This window comes from Aspergillus brasiliensis, assembly GCF_001889945.1.
Source record: "Aspergillus brasiliensis CBS 101740 unplaced genomic scaffold ASPBRscaffold_11, whole genome shotgun sequence".
In the NCBI taxonomy this organism is placed as follows: Eukaryota; Fungi; Ascomycota; class Eurotiomycetes; order Eurotiales; family Aspergillaceae; genus Aspergillus; species Aspergillus brasiliensis.
The window spans coordinates 391,568-405,477 of NW_027137452.1; the positions used below are offsets into that span (position 1 = coordinate 391,568).

The 13,910-nt window shown below is 50.2% G+C and overlaps 4 protein-coding genes across 4 annotated transcripts; 2 read left to right on the forward strand and 2 right to left on the reverse strand.

The window, feature by feature from the left end:
• Positions 1–86: 86 nt before the first annotated feature.
• ASPBRDRAFT_57502 (uncharacterized protein) lies at positions 87–583 on the forward strand (the record flags this gene model as incomplete). Its single annotated transcript, XM_067627752.1, has 3 exons — positions 87–129; positions 236–411; positions 536–583. 3 exons carry the CDS (start codon positions 87–89, stop codon positions 581–583), a joined length of 267 nt encoding a protein of 88 aa, XP_067476195.1.
• A 179-nt stretch (positions 584–762) lies between these two features.
• Positions 763–1,557, forward strand: ASPBRDRAFT_132068 (uncharacterized protein; the record flags this gene model as incomplete). Its single annotated transcript, XM_067618394.1, has 1 exon — positions 763–1,557. The coding sequence occupies one exon, from the start codon at positions 763–765 to the stop codon at positions 1,555–1,557; it is 795 nt and encodes a 264-aa protein (XP_067476196.1).
• Positions 1,558–2,035: 478 nt separating this feature from the next.
• On the reverse strand, positions 2,036–6,414 carry ASPBRDRAFT_289589 (uncharacterized protein). Its single transcript, XM_067622584.1, has 2 exons — positions 6,320–6,414; positions 2,036–6,251 (listed from the first exon to the last, which is right to left on the reverse strand). The coding sequence occupies exon 2, from the start codon at positions 6,206–6,208 to the stop codon at positions 2,306–2,308; it is 3,903 nt and encodes a 1,300-aa protein (XP_067476197.1). The 5' UTR covers positions 6,209–6,251; positions 6,320–6,414; the 3' UTR covers positions 2,036–2,305.
• A 1,539-nt stretch (positions 6,415–7,953) lies between these two features.
• Positions 7,954–9,640, reverse strand: ASPBRDRAFT_131743 (putative HLH transcription factor (Hpa3); the record flags this gene model as incomplete). Its single annotated transcript, XM_067618364.1, has 4 exons — positions 7,954–8,270; positions 8,334–8,573; positions 8,635–9,375; positions 9,427–9,640. The coding sequence occupies 4 exons, from the start codon at positions 9,638–9,640 to the stop codon at positions 7,954–7,956; spliced, it is 1,512 nt and encodes a 503-aa protein (XP_067476198.1).
• Between the last annotated feature and the right edge of the window lie 4,270 nt (positions 9,641–13,910).

The window sequence follows — 13,910 nt, forward strand, 5'->3', positions numbered from 1 at the left end:
AAACACGCAGAACTCGCTAGATTGAACTGCTACTAATCGATCGACAATTAGGTGTGAAACATCTGGTGGCACATTGCTTGCGAAACATGCCACGCTCAAGACTGCAACGTGGTGAGCTTGACGTAGTAGGTAGCTTCCTGGGGATGCTTCCGTCTGTTGAGATCTGAGACGTTACTGCTTCCTTATTGCATTTCCTAGATGCGTGCAAAGCTACTATTTTTCTCGCTGGACTAAGGATTGTTGAGGAATGGATCAACATTCCTCTTGCTGGCTGATTTCGGCCACTCGACTTCCCTTTTGGGAACCCCTGGGCTGGCAGCCCCAAGTCACATGATGTTGGGAAGAGCCCCAGTTGGATCTGCTACCAGCAGAAGTAGGTTATCTCGATCCGGGCTGCTATCAATGCACTGGGTAGCAGCTGTGCTATTTTGAGATCCAATCTGTTCGATTTGGTTCCGGAAGCAGTGCCTGGCTACCACGCTCGTCCCCACACTACGGCGTTCGGCTCTCTAGACCTCTTGTGATTCGTGAATAGCACCATGAAGAAGCACTTGTCCCGGAGCCTAAACCGACTGTCAGGTAATGATGGTGGTACCGAACTGGTACATCGAAGAAGCTATAAAGAACCTCGAGATCCAGCTCGATCCGTCTGCGTTGTTGTGCTTCATTCTCTATCTTCCAATCCCTCTTCTTGACGCTTAAGTCTTGCTGCTTGTATCGCGATAGATCTCTTTCTTCTTTCTCAAAACTCCTCCATTCACAATGCGTTACTCAACCCACGTTGTGGCCGCTCTGGCCTTCGCAGCTGGCGCTGCCCACGCTGGACAGTCCAGTAGTGACGATGGCAAAGTGACAACAGTAACCGCCCAAAGTACCGTCGAAGCCACCGCCGTTGTCACCGCGCATCCCAGCAGTGCTGCAACTGGATCCAGTACCACGGAGTCTCCAGCTGCTGAATCCTCCGTGCAGCACCCCCCTCCGGTTACCACATCCACTGCTCCTGAGGCCGGCACTACATCTCCTGGTCCCGCCAGGGCAAGTGTCCCAGTCGTCGAGTCCAGTGCTGCCGAGACTCATTCCGCTGCCGCTGGATCCAGCGCTCCAGCTGCTACCCACACCGAGCCGGCCGCCGTTGGATCTAGCGTCCCTGCTTCCCAGGGGATTGGCACTGCTACTCAAACGAGCGTCCCGCTCATCAGGACCTCCGCAACGGAGACACAAGCCGCACACACGAGTGCCCCGGCTGCTGTCAACCCTAGCGTCCCAGCAGCGGCTCAATCGAACGCCGCCGTGACTAGTGCACCTGCTGCCAGCATTCCCCCGGCGGCCAGTGGCACTCCCAGCACCCAAACGCAGCGGTTCTCCAACTCAACTACCTCTTCAGGGTCCTTTGCCACCAGCGGCACCAGTGAAGGCGGCGGCAGTGGCAACAGCGGTGCTACTGTTCCTGCGCCAACCTCCACCGGATTCATCTCGTCCAGCTCCGGTGCCAAGATGGTCCTTCCCGGCATTGCTCTTGTCGGAAGCATTGCCATGGGCCTGCTTGTCTTGGTCTAGGCGAGTATTTACAACGAGCCTTGTGCCTGATATTGTCTCTCCTTTTCCGTTTTCCTTCGTTATCATGCATCACTAGATTGCTCAACGACACAACTATCACAGAAAAGAGATACAGAAAGATAAACCATGCTTTACACCCAGAAAGCCTAAAATCTCTAATATCATTGACGAGAAGTGGCACGCTTCGCTCACTTATGATAAGATCTTTGTTTTGTTTCGTTTGTTTATCTTGGCTTTGTTTCAGGTGTCTCAATATACAAATAATATATGCTCTTACTGATTTCCAGCACTGAATTCTGTTTGGATTCCAGCAGATTTCTTTCTTGAATGGAAATCAGAGGTATATACGGCGTTTCATGTTTCATGTTTTCGATTTGCACTTTTATTTTTTCTCTTTCTTCGTTCTGGAGTACTCCGGTATATGGAATGTGTATTAGATTCGATGAATTTATCCAATCCCATAAGGACGTGCATTAGTAGAAACCGTAATCTTCAATACTACTAGAGGGGGAAGAAAATCACATCTATATGAGTAACACTTCATCCTCTATATTATACTTACTACATCTGCACATCATTTTATCATCTTCGGATCATTAGTACTTCCCCATATAACGCAATCAAAGCAAACTGAAGTTAACAGACGAATCCCCCTCTTTTTTCCCTCCCTTTTCTACTCATGGCAGGCTAAATCCAGCTCAGAAGGCATGCATATATCATCATCCACCACCTTTCATTCATCCCCTTACTAGGAGCTCGATACCCAATTCGCCCACTTACAAGAACAGCCTCCACTCCCACCATCAACGCCACCATAGTCCCCCGTAGCATCACTCGACGAATTACCAGAAAGATCAAAAATTCCTGGTGCAGGGTTAACCAACGTCCCACCGTAGGATCGATCCTCGAGCTGCAACTTGACTTCCGTCGAGTTGATCTGCTCGCCGCTCTCCATGCCATAGCAGTAGACCATTTTCTTTTCGGCGTCTCCGCCATGGCGGTCTAGAGTGATGGTGACGGGGTAAGGAAATGATCCGGGCCGGGTCCAGTCAGTCGCGGAGGAAGGCGTTGTGGTGGCTGTTGCTGTTGCGGTTGATGCTGTTGCTGCGGACGTGGACGTGGTCGTCGAGTTCTTCAGGAGGGTGTCGTTGGAGCGAGTCCAGATTTGGACGAGAAAGCGAGTCTGTGACCATGTGCAGCGGACGCGGGCGTCGGATTCGTTGGATCCGCCGTTTTGGTCGTTGGGGTTTGTGTCGGTTGTGCTGCCGTTGAGGGGGCCGAGGGAGGAGAGGAAGATGGAGCGGTCGAAGTAGGTGTAGAAGCCGTAGTGTTCTGTGTTGAGGCCGCGGTTGTAGAGACGGACGGGTTGGGATGAGGGTAGTGGATATAGATCTGCGGCGGCGGCGGTTCCGTCGGAGTCTTCGTCTGGGGATGGGATTATGGATGCGAGATTGGGGAAGGAGCTGTCGGAGGCTCTTCGCGCCAGGCGAAGGGTGGATGTGGATGTTAAGGTGCTGGTTGAGAGGAAGGTCATGTAGAAGGGAGTCTCCTCGCCGGCGTAGGGGACGGTGTTGTTGTCTGTTGTGTTGCCGAGGAAGGTCTGGTCTTTCATGCTGGGTGGTGATGGGGATGGGCTGTAGGGGTTGTCGGAGCTCCGCGAGGAGAGGATCTTGTTGGATCTGGAGGCAATTGTTGTGCTGTTCGGATAGGTGCCGTTGCGGAATAGTATTTCTACGCGGAAGTTCGGCTCGTTGGCGGCGTAGGGCTCGTTGGCGGATTGTTCCTTTGGTGGTAGAGCACAGCTCCAGAGAGTAGATGGAGATATGCATCCTGATTGCTGTACCTGAGGCTTTGGCCCGGCAATCGTTGCGATACCGGTGGGCATCGGTGGATAGCCGGTGAGATTGAGCCATTGTGACTGCACTGGAGTGGAGTCTCCCTTTCCTGTCAAGGTCATCACTAGAAGGAGGATGATTGCTATGGTTATGAGGAAGGACGTGAGGATAGCCAGGTACCACCGACGTTTGACCTTCTTCTCCTTGTCTTTCCTACCGAAACACCCGTTCTTGTGAGATCGATCACCCCCGCAACAGCAACAACAGAACAACAAGCCAAACTTCTTTTTCTTCTTCTTCTTTTCTTCTGTCTCCAAGGTTCTCCGTCGTATCTCGATAATTTCTCTCTCTGTGGTGGTATGTGTCACACCCTCTCGGGCAAGTGGATGAGGCTCTATCCGATGTATAGAGGAGCTAGTATAGTGAGAAGTATATGTAGGCACTGGGGTAGAGGAACTATTGTGATTGGATGTATATGCAGGCGCTGGAGTAGTATGCATATCAGATAACGGGATTGATCCACCCCTCTCGGTAGCTTGTTGAAGGCCAGGAGAAGTAGGGTTAGGGGGCTGTGGTTCAGACGGTTGTTCTTGAGGGAATGCTGAATGCTGGTATCCATGGGGGGCTATGAGAATGGGCGATGGGACAGTAGCGGGATGAACATGAATGTCCTGAGCTGGGGGTGCTGGTTGAACGACCGGCTGAGGAGCTTGCACTATTATTGGTTGGATTGCTGGCTGGGGTGCTGGCTGAGGAGCTGGTTGAACGACTGGCTGAATAATTGGCTGAAAGATGGGCCAAGAGTTCTTCTTTTTGGCTTGACTGTCTGGAGGCGGTGCCAATCCTCCTGTTTCTCCAGCATGTGGCGCTGGAGGTGTCTCTTGAGGCAACTCCCTTGACCCTTCATCAGGTATAGGCTGATTTGGTGTGTCTTCCACTGGAGGTCGTCCAGTCGAAGGATGTTCGCTGGGAGGATGCTCACTAGCAGGGTGGTCACTTGGGGGATGCTCGCTCGGAGGATACTCGCTCAGCGGACGTTCGGTGGGAGGAAAATGATTTGTTGGATGCTCAGAAGGAGGGACCCCCCTTGAGCTACTTGCTCCAACTGGATCATTGTCATGACGATCATCAAGGGTAGCCTCTACCCCCTTATCCATTACACTAGGTTCATAGACAGTGCGTGGCTCTGAAGTAGTGGGCACAGCTCTCGAGCCAGGAACTTCATTTGGTGGCATGTCCCCAACGTCAATTAGAAGGCCCCTGTTATCTGAAGGGTCCGCAACTGTGCCCTCAGCATAGCCGGGAATCTTGTCTTTGGGTGTTATAGAGCAGACATGGTTGACGCATTCAAAGTACGGCCGTCCACTGAACAATTCGTGTGCACAAGCTTGGTAGTATTCAGCAGCAGACCCCTGGATCGGTCTTCCCGGGAACATGAAGGATGCTGTATTCCGCTCTCGTTCGACAGGTTGGTCTTGATTGTCTAGACTTTTCTCATCAAAGGGATTCAGATCGAGATCTGACCAGTCAGGTGTCGTTTCCTTATTATGAGGTATTGTGGCTTCTGGCGTGTCGGGCGAAAAGCTGGAAACTTCTTTTTCCCACCACTCGTCACTCGATGCCCTTGACCCCGTTGCGATACTGGGAACTGGCGGTCTCACACCCTCAGTTGGGGTTGTGGGACCCGTGGCTGTGCTGTAGCGACTCAGCAAAGGTGAGAGCAAGTAAGTCCACCAACCCTGTGATTGATGTCTGTTTGTTTCAGTGTTGATGCTCAACCTATCCGGAATCTTTTTGACAGTCCCGCTGGAATATGACCGAGAGCGGCTCTCCCGTCGCACATCATCTTCTTCAAATAGTGTGCCAGTTGAAAGCGAGCGCTGTCTCCCGGCTGCAGATACAGATTGCCGTTGTATGTTCGTGCTCGGGTTCTCATTCTGCCCCAGGAAGGCAAAATGCGGAATAGCAGGAACAGGTGGGATATCGAGGTCACTTTCATTGTCATCGGGATACGGCGTTGGTTGAGAGTAAATGCTAGACGCTATCCTAGGACGAGGATGAGTCGTGTCAAGACCCGTCCAGAATGTGTCTTCCTTGGCCGGAGTCACGATTATAGAGGGAGTCAGTGCCGCTCGTTGGGCATGGCCAGTGTTCACTGTTAGCCCTCTTCCTTGAGTGCTTAGCGATTCATCGGATGGCATGCTGAGTCCAATCATAATTGGCCGATCGGATGGCGACAGATCGTCATTTCCCTTCTTTTTCCGTCTGATGTTGAAGTAAGATAGTCGTTTGTTGTCGAATACGGACGGTTTCTCTGAGGATCGGTCATAGTCCTGACCGGGGTCTTTCTTCAATATCCCCTTCAGACCATGCGCATTCCTTTCCTGTTCTCGCACCTCAGAGAGGGCTTTCAAATCATTCAAATCGACGAAAGTTGGCACTGATCCTTCTCCAGACGCCTTTGACGTAGGATGAGAGAAGTCTGTAACCAAACTCAGACCAACAGGCCGTTCTGAACTTTTCCCCGTGTAGAGCCCGAGATTGCCCAGGTCCTCTTGGTTCGGATTTGTGTGATAAGTAACCCCCGTCCCATCCACTGCTTCCAGTGACTGTGAGTGCTTATCATAACTTCCTGTGCGTATAAATGGGTTATTACTGCGTGTTGTCTTATTCAAAAAAGCAAAAGGCCGATTCCTTTCCATGTCATGGTCCTCTGGAGATGATGGCACCGGGCTCGGAATCTCCTCCGTGATAGGCGATGACAAAGGGAAGGTCGGAGCTGCAGGAATTCGTAGTCCTGCCGTCGAATCCTGCATCTCGGGGGCCGTATGGCCTGCGAGGCCGAGAAACTGCCTTATACTAAGCCAATTCATTAGTTGGCTGGTTCAGTAACACACCATTCAGGGGGGTTGGAGTAGGCCAAGTACCGTAGACGGACTGGTGCAGCAGATGAAGATCGTTTCAGTATAGATCACAAGTATTAACCAGCTGCGATATTGTGAAAACGTTCCTTGATGAATTGATAGCCTTTGATCGTGCGAGTGGGAAACAAAGGACGCTTTTATTGCTATTGTTGTGATCCAAGCATCCAGGTGAGACAATGGGGGACCAGAGGGAACAATGACCTTCAGAGCACAAAACAGCCTCAACACATCAACACATCAACACAAGAAGGGCCTGCTGTTATTCACGCATTCCAGTCTTATTGTACGAAGGATATAAAGGATACAAAGAAGATCAAATGAATCAGAACCGTGGATTCGGGTGGACAGTTCAAACATGGGCCTGCGGGAGGTGTAGAAGTAGAAGGAGGACATGGACAGAGGGAAGAGAAGAATGATGGAAGAATCACAACACGACCGGCTGGTGCCAGGAAGAAGCCCAAGCACCCAGAAGAGCTCATGCATATCATGCAACAGCCATCCTTGACCTGTACCCTCGCGGACCAGGACCCGCATGGTCCTGGCTACTATCTGTGCAGAGTGCCCAATCCTCCGTCCCCCGAGAGCTGAGCAGGATGCGTCGACTCCATTGGCTGAGAGTGCCTGGATCGACTCTGCAAGACGATGTTTGGCAGATAGATCCAGGGGTGGATTGGCTCCTGAAGAAGCCGTGGGAGCTCTGTAGCCGCCGATGAGGGGGCACGCGGCGCTAACAGAAGCATATCCACGACGCCGGTGAGGTTGCAGAAACATCGCCGGGCACCAATCAGCAACCAAGACGCCAGGGACAAAAATAGCTTGCATCAAAGCAGTCCACGGGACGGCCCAAGTCAAGCAGCTCTGACCTCCTACTTAGAATCACAATTTCAACGGCTATTTGAAGCTACAATGTCACGAGTCTCTCCGACCATTACTGAGACAAAAAACTGAGGTGGAACAGGTTCTCGATCGACATCCATGTCGACCGGTATCAACCGATGCTTCGACATTTGATTTCCAGGTATCTGTAGAGCAAAATACACATAATAAACAAACCATGGGGATATCAAAACAATGCCACACACACACACACTCCTTTTCCAAGCAACTGATGTTCGTGTTTCCTTTTTGTCCTTCTTCCGTGCATTCACAATACCTTTTAAACACCGACAATACATGATGGAGGCGAATGAACATAGAGATTCCACGCCCCAATAGTCAGCTCTGGGGACGGATGGCTGAAGGGGAAGGGGGTAATAGGTTGAGAGACTTTGGGGGGGTGGGTGGAAGCCACCTTGACCCCGAGATGTAATGAAACGGGACATGATCAAGGGGATAATGCTGAGAAGGGGAGAAATATAGAGAAACAGGATGATAAGTATTGGTTTCCCGCCCTGGGCTAGCCAAGAATCGCTGTCATGCCAACCAAAATGGTGGGTAGGATGATGAAATAGTCAAGCAGATTGTCGCTCGAAAGGACGATAGCCACCCAAAACAAATCTACAAGCCGGAGAGACAAACTTTCGAATACCACGTCTAGTAACGCGGGAAATGTGGACCGTGTCAGGTTAGAGCAACCGTCACCAATGCATTCGTCATGAGCCATGCCATGGGTATAGATTTCAATGGCCATCGATCAGCTACCGCCGTTCGTCGGTATACTGTACGCCTTGCATGGGAGCAACCGTCCCGTTCATGAGAGGAGGCAGGGTTCGCGGTTGTTCCTGCGCCATCCCGGATCCAGGGGCATAACCGGAAAACATAGCGCCATGCACCTGCCCATTCGGCTGTGGCGCTGTTATGGGATGGTGCTCGAATATCGACGGCTGTCGAGATTGGCCGTTGGCTTGCTGCTGACTGAGTTGCGCCCGCATCTCTTCCAGTTCGCTCCTCAACACGTCATTTTCTCTGCGAGTAGTAGTGACCATCTTCTCTAGATGTGAGATATATTCAATAGCTACAAGTATGTTAGCCAACGAACAACGACCAGGAATGTGCTTGGGATGGTCCAAAAAATTACCTCTTGTGAGTGTCTCCCATTTACTGGATTTATTGTTCTGACTCTGTGGGAGGCGGATACGCAGAGCTTCGAAGCAATCCTTCATCTCACTGCGGCGCTTTCGCTCCGCCAATTTGTGCGTTACTCTCAGCTCGGGGGTCCTGCTATAAGGCGTACTACCACTATGTGCGTCTGATTCCCCGATAAGACCACGAACTTGTTTGTGCTGTAGAGAATGATGGTGCACATTTTGGGGAAGTTCTAGAAAAACGTCAGGAATCGGAGTTTGCGTATCCCTAGGGAGGGAAGATCTGAAACATACCATGCTGTCCACGAGGTAACCGTGCATCAGAGAAGACGCTACTGGCGAGTGACTCAGCAGTACTTCCTTTGCGGGAGAATTGATTGGTCGACTTCTCGGTGGTTGAAGAGACAGAATTGGAGCGCGCGACGTCGGGATCGGGGAAAGCGTATGCGAGACCAGCGGTAGGTGCCTCCGCATTGTAGATCTCAGAGCGAGGATTCGACGAGATGGCAGGTGCCGTGCGACCAGCGGCAAATCCACGATGTTCGCTAGCCCGCGGGCCAAGAGGAGAAAGTGGTTGGCCTCCAGAATATCGAGGGCCGCGATAGGAATTGTTCATATTGACGTCCATGGAGATGCCGCGCTCTCGTTGAAGGCCCGAAACAATCGACGTTTGCGAAGCATTCGTGCTATGGTAAGGAGATGCGGGGTTGATAGCAAGCGAGCTGATGCCTTGGTTCATCCTACTATCCACACTGCTCCGTCGAGACTCGGGAGGTTCCACCATACTGCCTCGCTGAGACGGAGCATCGTAATTCTGGTTGATCGAAGGGAGGGTTGTGTTCGGCTGAGTCGACCCGAAATTCGGAGAAGGCTGCGCCCCCGCAGACGAAGGCGTGTTGGTATTGGAGTGGTCGTTGGGGTAAGGGGAGCGATCCGAGACGTAGGACGCGCGATTTGGCGAAGGCTGGGACGTGAGGAAGGAGAGGGAGGGATAGTTGCCTGTCGCGTTTGTCGTGGTTGAGTAGGTAGACGACCCTAGGGGACAATCAGCCTCCGCAGGTGGGAATGGATAAGACGAAGCCTTACTGGTACTCTGAGGCATGGACCAATTCCCCGAATCTCGCTCTATCGTATTCAGGGAGGCATTTCCGGGTGACTTTTCGGCCTGGGAAGGCATGCCGCCGGCCATACTTGCTGTCAAAGTGGAGATAGATGGGAGAGTCTGGGTAGACGACACTGGTGGGGTTTGCGGTCCCGTTGTAGCGGGCTCCCAAGGTCGATGAGCAAGAGTGGTCTCCATGACAATCTGTTGACTGGTATACCAGCGATCTCAAAGGGTACAAAGGAAATGGATATCAGGGGAAGATAAGGCGTTATTAGTGGCGGAGTCGCACGGAGTGTTCTAAGGTGTTCCAGGATACCGGATGGTGTTTGAAAGCCAGGGTTTCTCCGCTATCTCATGTTCGAGGATCGGCACAACACGTAGGAAGACAGTGAACGTTGAAACGTTGACTGACCGGTCGATTGATGCAATACGAATTTATCCAATTGTATGTGTCCAATGGCGAACTCGTGTGGTGCGCGCAAGTATGACTATCCAACAATCGAGGTGACTGACTGTCGCGTTGATCGGTCCTCGACGGGGGCGATTCGCTATTTCCACTGATTCCAAGAGATCTTCAATTCTAGTGGAAATAAGTGCAAAGCGACAGATTCCAGCGGGGTGAAAGACGTCTATTTCCTCTTCACAGTTAACACGGGTGGGTTATAACTAGCAGGGTGGGATGAGTCGACGAACCGTTTTCGCACGGTATTAAGGATTCGGCGAACACTGAGCCAGAAGCGATGGCGCAAAAGAAAAAAAAAAAAGAGAGGGCTATGCGAAAATCGTGAAGTGGGAAATGACGTCCAGGTCGCAAAGGTATGCCCGGAAGGAGAATAGAAAAACTGCCGGAGAGGAGAAGGAGGGCGGGAGGAACCGAAAGTGGTGAAAGCGAGCGGAGGACGGAGAGTTGAGAAGGATAGAAAGGACAGGTGGGATGGGAGGAAGGAGATAAGCGACGATTAACTGGGATCGGCGAAGGAGAGGAAGGTGTAGTAGGATGAAAATCGACGTTTTCTTTTTTAATCTTCACAAAAAAAAAGTGAAGAAGGGGGAGGAGGAGAAAAAGGGAACACTAAATGTTAAGTAAAGGGACAAATCGTGTCAGCTTCGGCCACATGGGGGGCTGACGGAAATTATGTACGGCAGGGCCAATGGTTCCGGGGCATATGGGTTTGCGGTGCAGGACTGGATGGAGCTTACCAGATGGCGAAGGTGCAAAAACGCTCGGGCGGCGCAGCGGAACGTGGCACGAGATTAAAACGACGAACAATTGGGCAGGAAGAAGTGTTAGGGCAAGGTTCCCGACCGATGGCCAGCAGAACCTTAACGTGACCGGCTAGAACGAAGGCTTGCGGGGATGGGAAGAGAGGAAAGGTAGTAAAGTAGGTAAAGTAAGTGTTAAGTAAGTGTAAAGTAAGTAAAGCGAGCAAGCAAGTAAGAGGAGGGGAAGGGGAGGGGGGAGAGAGAGACTGAGGGGGCAAATCACAAAATGAGAGGAGCAGAGGAAGAAGGAGACTAGAAGGGGGCACTTGACTGAGGGAGGCAAGTCGTGGGACGGGCGGGCTGAGAAGTAAGAAATTCGGAGCAGAAGAGCAAGAGGGGGGCCGCGGTTTGAGGAATGGAAGAGGGCGGGTAACAGTAGTAAGTAAGTAAGTAACGAAAAAAAAATGTGAGTAGTAGCAGCAGTAGTCGCAGTAGTAGCTAACTGCAAAGCCCTTTCTGCTTTCTCTCTTCAACTAGCACCAGATAGGTGAAAGCAGTAATAATAATAGTAGTAGTAGTAGCCTGTCGAGACCGTCTCTTCTCGACTAGTTCAACAGGAACCAAACAGACTGTGGCACTGGTGTATCGTCGTTTTGGAACCTCGATGGATCGGGCGGGAAAATACTAGGGAGATGGGAACTCTCCTCTTAGTTGCGGGAGCTATTCGGACTAGTTTGGAGAAAGTTGGGGCGGGTCTGGATGAGACCCAAAAGAAATTTAAGGAAAATAAGAAATAGTAAGAGGATGTGTCTTGTTACTTTGGAGAAGGAACAAAGTTAGGATAAAGTCAGATGTCGAGATTGGTTCGGACTTTGACAGTGGAAAAGACCGATGATGGGATGGGCCAAGAGAATTCTAAGGCTTCCAAGAGAGGGGGAAAGAGGAGGAAGAGGATGAGAAGAATAAGCACTACCGCTGGCTTGAAGATGTTCCCTCCTCGCCTTGGGGTAAAAGGGTCAAGATCGAGTAAGAGAACAAGCAGTCTGTAAGTAAGAGTACGGAGCAGCGGCCCTGGAGCGCAAGGCAAAGACCGATGCAGCATAGCAAGCAAATAATAAATGACGAGATCGAGTGACAGATGCAGTTTACCTCACGCCAAAATCGAATTAAATTAAGGGCTGGCAGAGAAAATAATAATCATAAAATTAAATAAAAATAAAATCAAAATATTGATAATTCTCATGTAAAGCAATATCGAGGTGAGACTCGGGAGACTGAAGGATAAACCCGAAAGGGAAAAAGAATTTTGAATTTCTTTATTTTTCAACCCCCCTCCCAGGAGGAAATAAGAAAATAAGAAAAATAAGAAACTTAAATAAAATAAAATAAGAAGGTTAAGAACAAAGTGGTGCCGCCGCCGACTTTCATCCCTTCCTTCCTTCCTTCAGCTTCCCTGGTAAGAGTACTCCGTAGAAGAAAGCGTAATAAATCTATCAATGCTGGTTGGTTTAGCACTTGCATTCAAGATCTCCCTTCTCTACATTCCTTTTGATCTTTCTTGCGTTTGTTGCTTCTTCTTGCTTCTTCACTCGACTTTCATTTCCAATGTTAATGATTAATGGCATACATTGAACGGGGCAACAATCATGGCTGGCTGTAAATGAAGATAACTCTCAGTCTTGTCTTTTGCTCTATTTGAATCTACCTCTCAGCCACATGAGACAACCACTGCCATACGAGAGTGTAAAATTCCTCGACGGGAATAAGAAACATGACAAGTACAGTCCTGTATGAAAGTTAGAGAGACATGAGCGATATATGGTCGCTTGGCGCTGCGTACTTGAACCGTACGTGGTCAGCAGTGGCTTGCCAGCAATTGGACAGGAATTGAAGCAATCCCAACAGGATCAACCACTAAAGACGACCATTTTCTCCGTGGCTCAAACATAGTACAAACTATTCAAATTTCCATATGACAGATAGCCTCAGAGGCGCACCGCAAGTTCGGAGACAAAATAAGAGAGGAAGGCCGTCTAACATAGGTCATAGAAGGGGGAGCCCGCCCGGGAAGCAGCCAAGCATTTGAAAATGGAAAATAAAAAAAAATAAAAAAATTGGAATTTAATCAATTGACAAAAAAGGAAGAGGAACAAATTAGTCATACCAATACTGCTCACTTAAGTTAACCTAACTAAAATAAAAATAGGTAATAATACGACATCCTAAAGTGATCATGTCCACCGCCACGAGGCGGTCATTTCTGAGGGTCCAGCTGCTCCTCATTCCGTGGGTTGCAGTTCTGCCACATTTTTAGGAGGCGGCCGAAGAATGGTCGATTGCTATCATCAGACTTTCCAAGTTCCAACATGGCGTCTCAAATAAAAAAAAAACTCTGACGAAGGCCCAGCCCAGTCATTTTATCAGTCGGCTAGTTAGCGATCAGTGTACTCCGTAAATGTCAGGTACCAAATTTGAAGTTGCTTAGTCCTCCACTAGTGATTTAGCGCATCGGATAGCTCTGCTGGAGTCGAGAAGAAGAAATCTGCTTCTCTTTCCCTTTTGTCGGCAGGATCAGAGCCACGTTTGACAGTTCCCCGGCCATCCCAGGGAATTATTGGTCCTAAGAGCGCCTGGTGGACACCCTTCCACCCATGTCCGTGTATCAATATTGCAGCTTATCAACCGGTCGCTCCCACCTGGGCCCTGGCTCATGATACATATACGATATAACCTGGCAAATCAGGCCGATGGGGATTTCTATTGTGGTGCGCACCTCTCCTGTGGGTTGTTCATGATCGGACGTGGACATCTCCCGGAAACGAGCAGAGAGATCCGTCGTTCTATTTGGATCCTGGATCGTATCCGCGAAGGAAAGCTCGAATGAGTCTTGTCCGGGTTGGGTAATCATCGTTGAACCTAACTGGGGCAATGTTGACGCAGATCGGGTCCGAGGTTGCCTCACACATCAGAGGCCCCATTTTATCCTTTCCCTCTACAGAGTAAGTTCCGTGAGGTAGTTATCTGTGAAGTAAATTCTCCATCACACTACATTACATCAAACCGGTCGGGGAGAAATCGAATTCAAAGTGATGACCCAGGGCATCTGGGGATATCTTCCTCGTTGCAAGCTCTTTTTGTTCTTTTGTTACTGCGGATACCTTCAGATGGAGAGTATCCGAGTAGAGACACGAAACGAAGAAACAAGACTGTCATCGGTCGCCCCACTGGTCGAGTCAAGCAGAAGCGCCTAGGCAAGTGGGAT

What these genes read in the sequence shown, in the direction of transcription:
- ASPBRDRAFT_289589 (XM_067622584.1), bottom strand. Translation starts at nt 6,208, where the DNA reads ATGCAGGATTCGACGGCAGGACTACGAATTCCTGCAGCTCCGACCTTC.